The sequence below is a fragment of the Parasteatoda tepidariorum genome, chromosome 9, assembly GCF_043381705.1.
Source record: "Parasteatoda tepidariorum isolate YZ-2023 chromosome 9, CAS_Ptep_4.0, whole genome shotgun sequence".
Classification (NCBI taxonomy): Eukaryota; Metazoa; Arthropoda; class Arachnida; order Araneae; family Theridiidae; genus Parasteatoda; species Parasteatoda tepidariorum.
The window spans coordinates 75,522,489-75,537,974 of record NC_092212.1 but is presented as its reverse complement, the minus strand read 5'-3'; the positions used below and the strand labels follow the sequence as shown (position 1 = coordinate 75,537,974).

General features: G+C 30.7%; 1 protein-coding gene across 1 annotated transcript in view; it reads left to right on the top strand.

Annotated features, from left to right (window-relative positions):
- LOC122269750 (fibroin heavy chain-like) overlaps window positions 1–15,437 on the top strand; it is a 27,190-nt gene extending 11,753 nt beyond the window's left edge. Inside the window, exons 4-12 of the mRNA XM_071185861.1 lie at window positions 38–217; window positions 2,187–2,225; window positions 2,764–2,790; window positions 3,668–3,712; window positions 7,523–7,579; window positions 7,668–7,706; window positions 10,380–10,409; window positions 13,119–13,154; window positions 15,394–15,437. Of these exons, the coding sequence (XP_071041962.1) occupies window positions 38–217; window positions 2,187–2,225; window positions 2,764–2,790; window positions 3,668–3,712; window positions 7,523–7,579; window positions 7,668–7,706; window positions 10,380–10,409; window positions 13,119–13,154; window positions 15,394–15,437 (497 nt within the window). The remainder of the gene's footprint in view (window positions 1–37; window positions 218–2,186; window positions 2,226–2,763; window positions 2,791–3,667; window positions 3,713–7,522; window positions 7,580–7,667; window positions 7,707–10,379; window positions 10,410–13,118; window positions 13,155–15,393) is intronic.
- The last annotated feature ends 49 nt before the right edge of the window (window positions 15,438–15,486 follow it).

Genomic DNA, 15,486 nt, shown 5'->3' with positions numbered 1-15,486 from the left:
TATACTATTTATTTAAAGAAAAATATCCGTTTTGCAGGGGAGGCTGGAAGTAAAGGTGCAGATAGTTATGGTGCTAGAGGTGCCAATGCTTACCATGCTGGAAATCTTGCAGGTGGATATGATATGGGAGATGTAGATGGCTATGATATAGAAGATGCAGGTGGCTATGCAACAGGAGATGCAGGTGGTTATGGTACATTAAGAAGGGCTAGTCAAGGTAAGTGACAGTACATTATGTTTTGTAAATTTTTATATTATCGATTTCTCTTAGCAGCTACCTAGTTTAAAGCAAGAAAATAAATTTATGATAGAAAAGATGCATTTTTGAAATATCTTTATAACTTATGAACAATAAGATGTTTAAATATGAGTAACGAAAATGCTAAACTATATTAATGCTATTTAGTTATCAGATTTTTCCATACCATTATGGAATCGTAGCGGCCCTGTTTCTGTCTTAATTAGGGCGATTACTTAGTGCGATATACATAACAAAATTAGTGGCAAGATCTTTCTTTTTCTGGATTGAATTAAGATTTACTTCCTTATTTGTAGGAGGGGAGTATCAATAATTTGTAAATGACTAATTCAATAGTTTAGTCAGAGCCGCGATGGAACAGGAGATAGAGCGTTCGCCTCCCATTAACGTGAAAAGGGTTCGAATTCTAGTCGATACGAATTCCGCATCCGGCTTGCACCGACCACAGTGCTGACGTGAAATATCCTTAGTGGTAGACAGATCCTTTGTTAGAGTCCCTTTGCCGTTAGGCTAACCGTGGGAGGTTCTCGTGGTCTTCCTCTCCATCTTACGCAAATGCGAGTTAGCTCCATCAAGAAGTCCTCCACTAAGGCAAATTTCTCCCAATGCTCGATCCAGGAGTTCCCTTGTCTTCCGGATTGGGTTCACAATTACAAGGCTGCGTAGTTGAACATTAACAGTCATAAAACCATGAAATTGGGTCAACTGTTAAGTGACGATTATAAAAAAAACCCTACTTTAACATGTTCAGAATATTTCTACTTATATTTTTAATCACAGGTAAATAAAGAAAAAAAAAGAATTTTAATTTCTGATAGGTAAAAATTTTAAATTTCATGTTGTACGATTGTTTTAAAAATGTATAATTTCTTAAAAATAAGATAATTTATCTGAAAATTTGGGGTAAATAATTTTCTTTTAAATTCACTTTGATTAACGAAGAGTGTAAGTGCTATTTATATGTTTAAAAAGTTATCAGAGAGAGTTACAAGTGTAAATGAAAAAAAAAACTCTTAAGAAATTAAATTCTCTTGCTTTGATTTTGCTGACGTGTGGTCTTATTATTTAATTTTAAAGTTACAAGATAATTTCAAACCTAAACTACAAAAATTTTCGAAAGTGAGAGATGTTTTCAGGTGTCACTTATACATGGATTACATTTTATTAAAAATATTGTTGAATATTAAACCACAATATTATTAAAATAGTACGAACACTTCATAAAAATAAGCTACTCAAATCTATCGCGGGAAAAATTTCCGCATGATTATTTAATTTTATTTAAGCATGGGTTTCATTGTAATAATTTTGCAGCACATAATGCAAAAAAATGTTTATAGTATATTTGGACCATATTATGGTTCTATAAACAAAAATATTTCTATGTGATAAAATTAAGCAGCTGTTTACAGATAATTTCACAAAAAGAACATTAGGACACATTTAGACTAGAATCTAATGTTAAAAGCCCGAAGCTAATCCACGTAAATCTATAAAGACGTAATAAAACTTTCAACCAAAAATGAACTCTAACTTTTTAGAAGAGGCAATATTGGTTTTTAAGATAAAAATAAGATTTAAAAAAATTGTATCAGCTGTATGGATTTTTTTAATGAATTTTGTCTCAAAATATCCGTATCTGCAAAATTGAAGTTTATATTTTAATTAAAAGAAAATTTTATAAAATACCGTTCAAATTTTTCGTGTGTGTTCTTAAAGTTTGCACACTAAAGAAAATATGCTTTATTTTCCTTCAAAATTATTCATTTTAAACTGTTTTCTTTTTCCTTTAAATTTTGCTTTTCATATGATAAAGTTCGTAACATTTTAAACGTGACATGAAAATTGATAAAATTGAATATTGTTAATATCCTTCATAATAGTAAATCATTATGCAATGTTTTTTCTCTCTTCATAATGGCTATAGGAGGTTATGGTGCTGGAATATATAGAAAACCAAGCGCAGGTACGTATCAGTTTATCTAATTTTACAAATAAAACCCTACATTTTTACACTTATTCTGATAACAATAAAAAAAAGCATTTTCAGTGAGAAAATGGTGATGCTTTTTATGAAGTTTCTTGTTACGCAGAAATTTTTATTAGGTTAATTAGGATAGGTTATTTCATATTGTTCAGTGCAATAGTTTTTGAGAAAACGCATCAAACGTTAGGATTTTGTTTACTAAATTGCGTCGCCAAACATGCATATCTACAAGACTGAATTTTCTAAATTATTAAATGAAAGTTTTATGAAATATTATTCAAATTTTATTTTTATGAGTAATTTATTATACAAGTTTGAATAAAATTATCTTTTTATCATAATCAAACGCTAAAGAAAATGTGCTTTTTTCTTTCAAATCTTGAAAATAACAGTTTAAACCTTTTTATCCCCTAAAACTTTGCTTTTATTATGATTCTTGTAACACCTGATACCTGCATTGATTGATTTAATATATAATAGTTGATAATTGTGTGATTTTCTTTGACAATGTTTATAGGTCGATACGGTTCTGGAGCAAGTGCAAGTAAGTATCATTTTTACAAATAAAAATCTACAATTCTATATTTGTTCTAATGACAGTAAATAAAGAATTTTTTGCAAGAAAGTCATAGACCATGATAAACCGTCTTTTTTAATGTTTGTTGTTATGTTGAGATTAAGTCAATTTGGTCTGGGCAATGTATGCTAAACTTCCATAAATACGGTGTAATGGTTTTTGACAAATCATATCAAACTTTTGGATTTTTTTTTATTCACTTGTGACTCTAAAAATCTATTCCTTTACAGAATTTTATAAAATTTTAAATGAAAGTTTCCAAAATATTTTTTCAAATTTATCTTTTACATGTTATCTTTTATTTATTTTTTGTATAATTGGATTAAATAATTCTTTTGTTGCATTGAAACGTTAAGGAAGGTATATATATATATATATACACGGTGTACCTCACTTTATATTTTTTCTTTAATTTATTTATTTTCATATTTTAAAAAGAAAGTTAATTATCGCAAGGCACTTATTTTATTATTTTTTACTTAGTTTTATTTTCAAATCTGAAAGGCTAAAACAAAGCCCATATTTTAAATTTAAAAAAAAAAGCTTGAAAGGATTTTTTCTACAAATTTTTTTTAGTTCAAAGAAATACAAAAGCAAGTTTTTTTTATACAGCTTTTTTTTCTTTTAAAGTTGCAGTTAAGGCCTAGCCCATGTGTGGTTATTTCACTAAATAAAGTTCGATCTCCGCCAATTCAATAATAAATCCCCAATAATAAAATCAATATCAACGTAAAGAAGAAAAAAAATCAGAAAAACTACATTAAATGTATGCAATCACGTAAAAATGTATGCATAAAGATTGTTGATTTTCTAACCTTTTTGTTTGTTTTGTAAATGTTTATAGATGCATTTGGAACAAGAGGACAAGCGTATCTTAGGAGCAAAAAAGGTTTGTTGATGAATTATATTTTTTCTTTTAAATAAAACCAAGGATAATGATATATATCTACAGTGAGTAAAATAAAAAAATAAATAAAATAAAAATTAAAATTCAAAATTTAGAAGTTCAAATATTCAAAAATTTTAAAATTTTCAAATAAAAGTAATAAAATAATTAAAATAAAAGAAATGAAATAATAAAATAAAAATAAAATAAGAAAACGAAATAAATTAAATAAATAAAAAAGTAAAATAAAAAAATAAATAGAATAAAATAAAATAAAAAATAAATAAAATAAAATTAAAATAAATAAAATAAATAAATGAATTAAAAAATAAATAAATAAAAAACGAACATATTAAATACTTTTGATACTTCGAATTTACATTGCACTAGGGCTACATGACGGGCTATTGGTGACGGTCTGGGAAGCATCCCAGAAGATGATTCTGAAACAACATACATACGTCGCACCCCGTTTTTAACGGGATACATCCACACCATCCCTCTATTTACGGATATTAATTTTGACCTGAACCAGAGCACGATTAATCGGGGTTCCAGTACATCCAGTGGTATTGATTTCTTATGGAACTTGGAGGACTTTGTTGCATCACCAAATTTAGAGTCACCAGTCACCTTTCAAATTTAGTGCACCAGTCACCTTTTTGTAAAAGGGGAGTCTCGGACATAGGCCCGACTCCCATACCTGCTTAGAATATCCCGACCGAACACATTAATTACTTTTGATTTAATGATTAGGTTTTCACGTTTTAAGATACAATCTTAGTCATTCGAAACGTGATGGTTCAGGGGATATAGTGTTCGGTTTTCTATGAAATGAACTGGCTTCAAATCTCAGCGATGGATGATGGGTACGAATACCGCACCCTTCTCGAATCGACCACAGTGCTGCCGTAAAATATACTAAGTGGTAGATGGATCATGAATCAGTTCCCTTGCCATCAAGCTAAATTTGTGAGGTTTTCAAGGTTTTCCTCTCCATGTAACGCAATTGTAGACTGGTTTCATCAAAAAGTCATCCGTGATGGCAAATTTCTCCCAATACTTAATCCACAAGTTCCGATTGCACATCTAAATCTAGCAAAACTTTCATTAATAAATCGTGGTTGAGGTAAAAGAGTTATGAATGAAACAATTTTAGTTTCTCTTAAGAAAATTTTATTATTTATATAAAAAAAATATGTGTTATGTGGATTTTCACATAAGTAAAAGAAAATAATCACTGTATAAATTTTTACTGTGCTTCAGATTAAATTACACATTTTCATCATATCGTCTGTATTTTAAGTTGTGAAAAAAGTTAGTTGTTTTAGAATTGTAATGAAAATGTTAATTTCTATGGCAAATTTGAAAGATATCGTAGTTTGGAGAGAGCGATCAAGAAAGAACAAAATTTGCAATATGAATTTTAATAATAACTAGTTTTTTAAAATCAAAATAGGTATTATTCAAATTTACTAACCCACGCTTTTATTACCATTTGTTTCGGAGCTTAGCATTGGATTACAAAAGTTTTAACTAATATGGTCTTAAGTAAATACTCATGTAGCCGATAGCTAAATCAATAGCTTTAACTATTTATAGTTAATGATGAGTAAATTTATTTTAGTATTTAAACGAAGTACTTAATAATGCAAAAGCTTTGCTATCTTTAAAAGTTATTGAATTTGATTATGCAGATAAGTTTTGAGAGTTTTAAATGAGGCAGCCATTTTAAAGACTGACCAGACGTTACTGTGGAAAACAATACAGTTTTATAATATGAAGAAATTGAAAACGAGACAATGTAAAATTAAAAAAATGATGAAAAACTAAAACAGAAAAACCACGGCAGCTGAGAGAGGCAAACTGATGCAGGTTATATTTCCAAGCGTTATAGAGGGCTTGTGAGGAACTCTCGTTGAATTGTTGATCAGTTGCGTGGGTTGTGACATTTGGTTTTAAAAAGGAACCACATTTTAAGGGCCAGCATAGCCTGGTTGGCAGAGCTCTTGTCTCACGACTAGAGTTCGAATTCAGAAGACTCTCTTTGTAGCAAAATGTGACTGGTGCATGTTAAATCTGTCGGGTCACAAATTCCGCCATGTTCCTGTTACAAATTACACCTCTGGGGGTACTGGATTTGAGATTTATCGTTCTTTGGTTCAGGTCAAAATTACGATCTGTGGATGAATGAATGGGTCTGCTCTAAAAACGGGCTCTGACGTGTGTGTGGCTGAAGTTGAATTCGCCACTGGAAAATAAGAACAATTACGCCCTCTCTGTTTTAACGCCCTACCATAATAACTACAATAACTACCACATTTTAAAAATAATGCTAGCCATGAATGAGTTAATAATACAATGCACTTGGAGCAATATGTCTTTATGTGACTCTTGTGCCATAAACCCTACATTTAATGCTCAATAATACATTACACTGATGACAATTAATTAAGCTATAACATTGCAGCAAACTGTTGGTGTCTCCATGGTTTTTCTTAATTGTAGGCCATCATAAATTAAACTTCTATATATGAAAAGGAAATAGAAATGAATAAATTTTATTATAGCATTAAACATAAAAAAATAAATTTTTTTGGAAAATCCAAAAGGATATCGGTAGATATTCTAAAGAATTGTAAAGAATATATATTATGAACAATTCATTTCCGAATCATCAAGTGTCGTGATTCATAATTTCGTATTTATAGTATCTGTCTCACAGTTATAACAGTTTGCTGCAAGCAATAAAATTCCAGCAAACTGTTGGTGTATCCATGGTTTTTCTTAATTGCAGGCCATTATAAATTAAATTTCTAAATATGAAACGGAAATAGAAAAGAATAAATTTTATTACACTAAATATAAAAAATAAAATTCTTTGGAAAATCCAAAAGAATATCGGTAGATATTGCAAAGAATTATAAAGAATATATATTATAAAGAATCCATTTCTAAATCATCACGTGTCGTAATTCATAGTTTCTTATTTCATATTGATATGGTGAAAATATTTAGGAGTAATTAGGGCCCTATAAATTTTGCGAAAATATTTTGAAAACTATGCGTCTAAGATGCAGCATTTTTTAAAAAAATCAATTATGAGGCTTGGTTGGAAATCACTTAAATAATTAAATCAGAAAAAACAAGCAAATTTGAATAATTGTTTTTTCTATTCAAATTTTTTATATATGTTTAACAGAGCCGTCGTGGCTTAGGGGATAGAGAGCTCGCTTTCCAATGAGGTGAACCAGGTTCGAATCCCTGCAATGGCTGATTGATATGAATTCCGAATCCGGCTTGTACCAACCACAGTGCTAAGGTAAAATATCCTAGGGTTAGAGTCCCCTTGTCATCAGGTTAATCATGGTAAGGGTTCGTGGTTTTCCTCTCCATATAAAGCAAAATGCATGTTAGCTTCATCAAAAAGACCTCCACAATGGAAAATTTCTCCCAATACTTGATCCAGGAGTCCCCTTGTCTTCTGGATTGGGTTCAAAATTACAAGGTGAACATTAGTAGTCGTAAACCCAAAATAGGGTCGGCTGTTCAACGACGGTTATAATACATGTTTGAAAAGCTTCGTCGGAGAGTCAGGGAAAAGTTCTTGAAATTGAAAAAGTTGAAATTGCAAGGTAAAAAACTGTGAAGACAATTTTATCTGATAAATGAAGAAATTTTGCAATCATTTTGAGTATAATTGTAAATTAAGCTGTTTTTTTTCAACTTCAAAATCTTTTTTAGGGTCACATATGATAACTCTCTATTTTTTTCTGGCAACCAATGCTTATGTAATTTTTATTATTTCTGCAGCTCCATTTCTTGTTAGGGGAAAAAGTGTTTCAGCCGCAAAACCTGGAGTGGTATCTAGTGAGTAGATTTGATTTTTCTTTTTTTTAAATTGTTTTCTCTTTTTTGCAGATTTTTAAAATGTGTTTTTTTTTCGTAATTTTTACAGATTCACTATTAAGGCCTGGACTTCAGAGTGGTAAATATGGTTTGTAGAACAATGTTCTTTTTATCAAATAACAATGTTCCTTTTATCAAATATTGAACAATGCTCCTTTTATCAAATGTAGAACAATGTTCCTTTTTATTAAATGTAGAACAATGTTCCTTTCATCAAATATAGAACAATGTTCCTTTTATCAAAGGTTCGTTACGTATGTTTCTGATAGACTAAATCTTAACAAAACAATAACAAAAACCATTGATAATTATTGATTTAATGACCGTGTTTTTTCGCGTTAATGGTTCGGGGGCCTAATCTTAATCTGCTTAAAAATATGCTAATTAGCATGCTAAATAATGCTAATTAATTACACCAGGCGATGTTTTGAGTTACGAATTCAGACGCAAAACCGTACATGGAGCAAAATAAAATACGAACCACAATGAATAACTTGTGGTCTAATCGGATCTTTGTGCTCTAGAACTCGATTCTGGGGGATGATCTCAAATATGGTACTTTAGTAGTGCAGACGATATCTTAAGTTACGAAATTCGAAGCAAAAACGCATTTACTCTGAATAAACATACCTTTTTTCCCGACAGATTCTGATATCTGGACCCCAAAATGAGTAGCAACAATCTGTAAAATATTCCCCATAGTTTAGCGTGACATAGTCCCCATAGTTATCTGGAACATAATCCTCATAAGATAGCGGTTCAGACCCCTGAATGTTAATTTAATTTTTTGTGTATTTCGCCATATCTCGAAAACATTTCAAGGGAATTTGAAACATTTTCACACACTACGATAAAATTCGTTTATCCAAAGATAATCACTTTTTGTTAATATTTATGATTTTTTATTGTAAGGTATAAAAAGTTTTTACATCATATTAAAGAATGGAATTTTAATAAGCAAAATAGGAAATATAAGTAAAATCGGTTGAATATTTCCTGAGAAATCGAATTTTAAAGAAACCGTATGTTCAAAATTCAATTTCTTAAGAACTAATTATCAATTTCGCTCAAAGTTTGTATTTTGCTATGTAAAATTACATTCCTTAAAGTGATATAAAAATTGTATACCTTACATTTCAAAATTCTTTTGACTGTTTTTATATAAAATAAAAAAATAATGCATATTTACCCAAAGTTTTATTTTGAGTGAAATTATCTTTAACTAAAAGAATCTTATAGTTGTGTGCAAAATTTTTTTATTCACTTAAAAAGTTCTTTAGATATGGCTACATACTCAAAAAATAATAACTTTAAGGGGTAAAAGCTTTGGCCCGTTTTCCTGATTTGACAATGGAGATCATATTTCCCTATCGTGGCCACCAGCTATATTTTGTGATTTAGAACTTAGAATCCGTCGAAAAAATGGTATATTTATTTTAAAAAAAAAATTATGTTTTTGTGTTTAATTTCGCAACTTAAAATACCGTCTGCCCTATTTAAAATAATTGTAAATGAAAAGAAATCTAGAATTTGTAAGAAATCGTTTTAATTGTTCCGCAGATGAATTGTTCTACAGAAAAATAAATTTTAAAAACTCAGCAATTTTGAGATGGTTTAATACGCAAAGAGTGAAATTAACATTGATGAGCCTAAGCTCTCAACAGCTGTCTTGCTTAATCTATTATTCAGGTTGTGATTATTCTCCATATCTTGAGGGTAAAAAATATAAATCAGTCGAAAAAATTTGTAGTTTTCTTTACATTTTTGTACTTAATTTTGTATTTCCAAATATCGTCTGTGCTATAATATGTACATTTATGGCTAGGCTGTTAAACTATTACAATTAAGTCCGAAAAGATGAATATCCGAATATAAGCAGGGTTGCTAGCTTACTACAGTTTGTTTAAAATTTTTTCTCTAGTGTTAGCAATTCTAGTGGTAAAATTTTCTACTTTAATTGTTTGATTCTTTGTTTATTAAATTTTATTTAAAATTATTTTCACACCACAACATGTGATTGATTCAGAAGTTCAAATAAAAAGCCATTTTGTTTCAGTTCTCACGTGGTGTAGCTTTTAAAATATTGACAAAATTAATCAACATTTCGAGAGATCCAGTTTTTGATTTCTTAACCACGCTCTAAAATGTTTTAACTCTAAAAGAAAGGCACAGTTATTTGCAGCCTTCTGCATTATGTATTAAATTAAAAGTTATTCAGCGTGCTCCTTTATCTTTGAGCTAAGAAGAAGCTAATCACATTTATTATAAGTACAATTAATAAGTACAGTTACAAAGGCAAACCCATGAATTATGATGTGAAAAAAAGCCTTCGAGAGTTTCATCTAAAAAAAAGAACTGTTAAATTTCAAAGGGAAACTACACGACAGTGTTCTCATATGAATTTTTTCGCAATTGAGTACTTGCAACTTCAGAAGATGAAGACAGCTGAAATCACATGGTTGCGTCTAATTTCGTGGTTGTGCATGTCGTGTCAACGTTACAGCTATTAGGTTTAGTAACCCGCTGAATTAATTTTCGGATCCGAGTTTTTACCTGCTAGCAGCGTCATGCATGTGTGTCATCCTGATTGGCTGCTGAGTAATTGCATAACTGACACGCGATTTACTCGCTCATGACGTCACATGCAGGTATCCGATTGGCGCTAGGCTGATTTGGTGTCCTTCTCGTAATCTATTTTATCAGCTTAATATTGTGATATCGTAAAACGTTCTTTTTAAAACATTTCGTGTCTATCCTATAGATTCGCCTGCTAAAAGTTCCTTAACATGTCGTGAGTAGCATTGGTTTATTGATAAAACTAATTCCCAAGTAAAATAGCTATCAATATGTAATTTTTTATATGTAACATGTAGTGAGTAGCATTGGTTTATTGATAAAACTAATTCCCTAGTAAAATAGCCATCAATATGTAATTTTTTATATGTAACATGTAGTGAGTTGCATTAGTTTATTGAGAAAACTAATTCCCTAGTAAAATNTTATTTTTAGTTTATAAATCACATTATACCAATAATAATGATATGAATGAGAAAAAATCATGTTTATTTGAAATTAGATGCATAGAAACTTCAATTAATTGTTATCATGCAAGTAAAAATGTTATTCCGTCACATATGGAATTGCCCTAATCACATTTATTTTCTGATACCAATAAATAAGTACAGTTAGAAAGACGAACCCATGAATTATGATGTAAAAGAAAAGCCTTCGAGAGTTTCATCCAAAAAAAAAGAACTGTTAAATTTCAAAGGGAAACTACACGACAGTGTTCTCAAATGAATTTTTTTGCAATTGAGTACTTGCAACTTCAGAAGATGAAGACAGCTGAAATCACATGATTGCGTCTAATTTCGTGGTTGTGCATTTCGTGTCAACGTTACAGCTATTAGGTTTAATATCCCGCTGAATTAATTTTCTGATCCGAGTTTTTACCTGCTAGCAACGTCATGCATGTGTATCAGCCTGATTGGCTGCTGAGTAGTTGCATGACTGACACGCGATTAACGCGCTCATGACGTCACATGCAGGTATCCGATTGGAGCGTGGCAGATTTGGTGTCCTTCTCGTAATCTATTTTATCAGCTCAATATTGTGATATCGTAAAACTTTCCTTTTAAAACATTTCGTATCTATCCTATAGATTCGCCTGCTAAAGGTTCCTTAACATGTCGTGAGTAGCATTGGTTTATTGATGAAATTAATTCCCTAGTAAAATAGCCATCAATATGTAATTTTTTCTGTATGTAACATGTAGTAAATAGCATTAGTTTATTGATAAAACTAATTCCCTAGTAAAATAGTCATAAATATGTAATTTTGTATGTGTAACATGTAGTAAGTAGCATTACTTTATTGACAAAACTAATTCCCTAGTAAAATAGCCATCAATATGTAATTTTTTATATGTAACATGTAGTACGTAGCATTAGTTTATTGATAAAACTAATTCCCTAGTAAAATAGCTATCAATATTTAATTTTTTATATGTAACATGTAGTAAGTAGCATTAGTTTATTTATAAAACTAATTCCCTAGTAAAATAGCTATCAATATGTAATTTTTTTTATATGTAACATGTAGTAAGCAGCATTAGTTTATTTATAAAACTAATTCCCTAGTAAAATAGCTATCAATATGTAATTTTTTATATGTAACATGTAGTAAGTAGCCTTGGTTTATTCATAAAACTAATTCCCTAGTAAAATAGCTATCAATGTGTAATTTTTTATATGTAACATGTAGTAAGTAGCCTTAGTTTATTGATAAAACTAATTCCCTAGTAAAATAGCTATTATGTATTTTTTTTTATGTGTAACATGTAGTAAGTTGCATTGGTTTATTGAGAAAACTAATTCCCTAGTAAAATAGTCATCAATATGTAATTTTTTATATGTAGCATGTAGTAAGTTTCATTGGTTTATTGATAAAACCAATTTCCTAGTAAAATAGTCATCAATATGAAATTTTTTATATGTAACATGTAGTAAGTTTCATTGGTTTCTTGATAAAACAAATTCCTTAGTAAAATAGCCATCAATATGTAATGTTTTATATGTAACATGTAGGGAGTTGCATTGGTTTATTGATAAAACTAATTCCTTAGTAAAATAGCCATCAATATGTAATGTTTTATATGTAACATGTAGGGAGTTGCATTGGTTTATTGATAAAACTAATTCCTTAGTAAAATAGCCATCAATATGTAATGTTTTATATGTAACATGTAGGGAGTTGCATTGGTTTATTGATAAAACTAATTCCTTAGTAAAATAGCCATCAATATGTAATGTTTTATATGTAACATGTAGGGAGTTGCATTGGTTTATTGATAAAACTAATTCCTTAGTAAAATAGCCATCAATATGTAATGTTTTATATGTAACATGTAGGGAGTTGCATTGGTTTATTGATAAAACTAATTCCTTAGTAAAATAGCCATCAATATGTAATGTTTTATATGTAACATGTAGGGAGTTGCATTGGTTTATTGATAAAACTAATTCCTTAGTAAAATAGCCATCAATATGTAATGTTTTATATGTAACATGTAGGGAGTTGCATTGGTTTATTGATAAAACTAATTCCTTAGTAAAATAGCCATCAATATGTAATGTTTTATATGTAACATGTAGGGAGTTGCATTGGTTTATTGATAAAACTAATTCCTTAGTAAAATAGCCATCAATATGTAATGTTTTATATGTAACATGCAGGGAGTTGCATTAGTTTTTTGATTAAACTAATTCCCTAGTAAAATAGCCATCAATATGTAATTTTTTATATGTAACATGTAGTAAGTAGCATTAGTTTATTGATAAAACTAATTCCCTCGTAAAATAGCCGTAAATATGTAATTTTTTTCAAAGTCTTAAAAACTGAAAATTTGTTAAGTTTTGCTACTTGAATTATGTATAAAAATATTCATATTAAGTACAACAAATATATTTCTCAACAAAGTATTTTAACATTATTTCTGTAGGTTCAAACGCTGCAAGAAGAGGATTAATAGGTCATAGTAAGTAACTTTACATACTTGATGAAACTGCTTCTTGCTGCTTATATAAATAGCTTCGATATAAACACGCCTACTACAATGGATAGTCCACATTGAACAGCTGACTTGCAGCTTGTGATTGCGACATTATCCACCTCCTCGAGCTGTTGCTACTCAGTCTCGATCGCACACGTCGGCTTGCGTACACTCGACTGCGTATGACAACACAGGGTCGACTACGATCATGAACTTAATACAGCTCTCACGATCAGCACTCAAAAAAGTACGGTGATCTTAATACAGCTCTCCCGGCTTCTCACAAAAACAGCAATGATATAACTAGTGGTATCCGCTCATCGAATTCTATCACAGATATAATTCTGGTGAGGGAGTACTGTAGTGTATCTATCACTACCGAAATACAATTCCTAATCCCTAGTATACAAGACATGTTAGCTCGATTCTATGTTGGGGTATCTTTTCATAGATGAAGGTTGACATTGTCGATATCTACTCTCCCCACATTCTTATTGCTAAGTTGTGTACATTGTATTTTTCCTGTAACGTCATTGATGTAAGACTTTTTTTATAAATTAATTTTTTTTTCTGGAAGAAGTCAAATCAGCTGGTCTTACCTTACTAGTGGGGTAAAATCAAGCACACATGTTATGTTCAGGGGGAATTTAGAAATGCTTGAATTTCAGTGATTAAATAGTAGGTATTTTATAACCATCGTTGAACAGCCGACCCAATTTTGAATTTTCGACTACTGGTGTTCAACTCTGTAGCCTTGTTACTTTGAAAACAATCCAGAAGACACGGGAACTCCTGGATCCAAGTATTGAAAGAAATTTGCCTTCGTGGAGAACTTTCTGATGGAACTAACCCGCATGTGCGTTACATGTATAGGAAGACCGCGAGAACCTCCCACGGTTAGCCTGACGGCAAGAGAACTCTAACCCGTTATCCGTCTACCACTGAGGATATTTCACGTCAGCACTGGTTGATGCAAGCCGAATGCGGAATTCGTATCGACCAGCCATCGCCGGAGTCGAACCTGGTTCACCTCATTGAAAGGTGAACGCTCTATCCCCTGAGCCATCGCGGCTCAGTAGTAGGCATTGCTATTTGATGATGATTTGGGAATATTATGCATGTAATTAATGTATGATATTGTCAAGGCTGTATGGGAGAGACATTGGCAATTGCCCTGGGAACCAATCAAAATTTCTTACATAAATATGAAGCTTATTAGTTAGTACTTTAGAAAAAATTGAAGAGAAATTCTTCATGCGTATATAAAAACTACGATTTTGCATTAAAAGTTTTCAAAAATTCTGAAAAATATGCAAATGAGGTAAGTTTTTTTTGCGCTTTAAAGAAGGCAATAAATGATGTCAGGGGACTCGTGAAACCTTTGTTCAGGCTTTGGTTGTAGTTAAATACTTCCTCTGCTATGCTACAGCTCTTATGGACCAAACATGGACGCACATCAAGAGGGTACCCGGACTTGTTCCGAGAGAAGAGTTTAGTGTAACGAAACAGAACTATTGGACGAAGCCCTTATGGTTTGTTAGGGTATTGTTTGTAACAAGCAGGAATAAAAATGATTTTTATAACTCTAATGACTATTAAATAATGATATCTTAATAATAAGAGAATATTCGAGAGTTGACATAATAACAGAAATGAACAGTGTTTTCATCATTTCTTCTGAGGTTCATGAAAAATATGTTGGTTTTCATAAAAACTCAAGATGCAGATTTCACCAAAAATTTTATTAAGAACAGTAAACATTGCTATTTAGAAGTCTTTAAGTGTCGTAAAGTCTTCTTTTGGGACAGTTCCTGTTGTTGTTGCTCATCTTTCTGGTGTAGAAAAGCTTACTCTATGTCCAAAAGACCCCATAACATGAGAGCATACAAAATGTATGCGACTGGTCCATGGCTAACGGTATTATGCAGCTTCATTATTCAATTGGACAATTCTTCCATTTGTTCTACCTGTGATGATGATTTATTATATTTCACTCCTCTACTACCCCCGTCAAGGTTTAACAAACGAAGCAGCTCATTTTTTCAACATGATTATCTTTATTGGTCCTGTAGAAAGTGAATATTTATTGGGCTAAAAACCAGATGCTACGTTCACTCTAGAAAACCTAAACCGTACTTTTCCTTTGATTTCCATTTATAAAGTTAGAAAAATTCTAAAAAGTGTTGATTGCTTATTTTCTTGTAATTTAGTGTATTGTTTATAGGAACGTTTGGATCAAAAGTGTTGACTGGAGGACATGGTATGTAGTATTATATTTTTTTTTCAAAATATAAGCATTTATTTGTTTTATAACTTT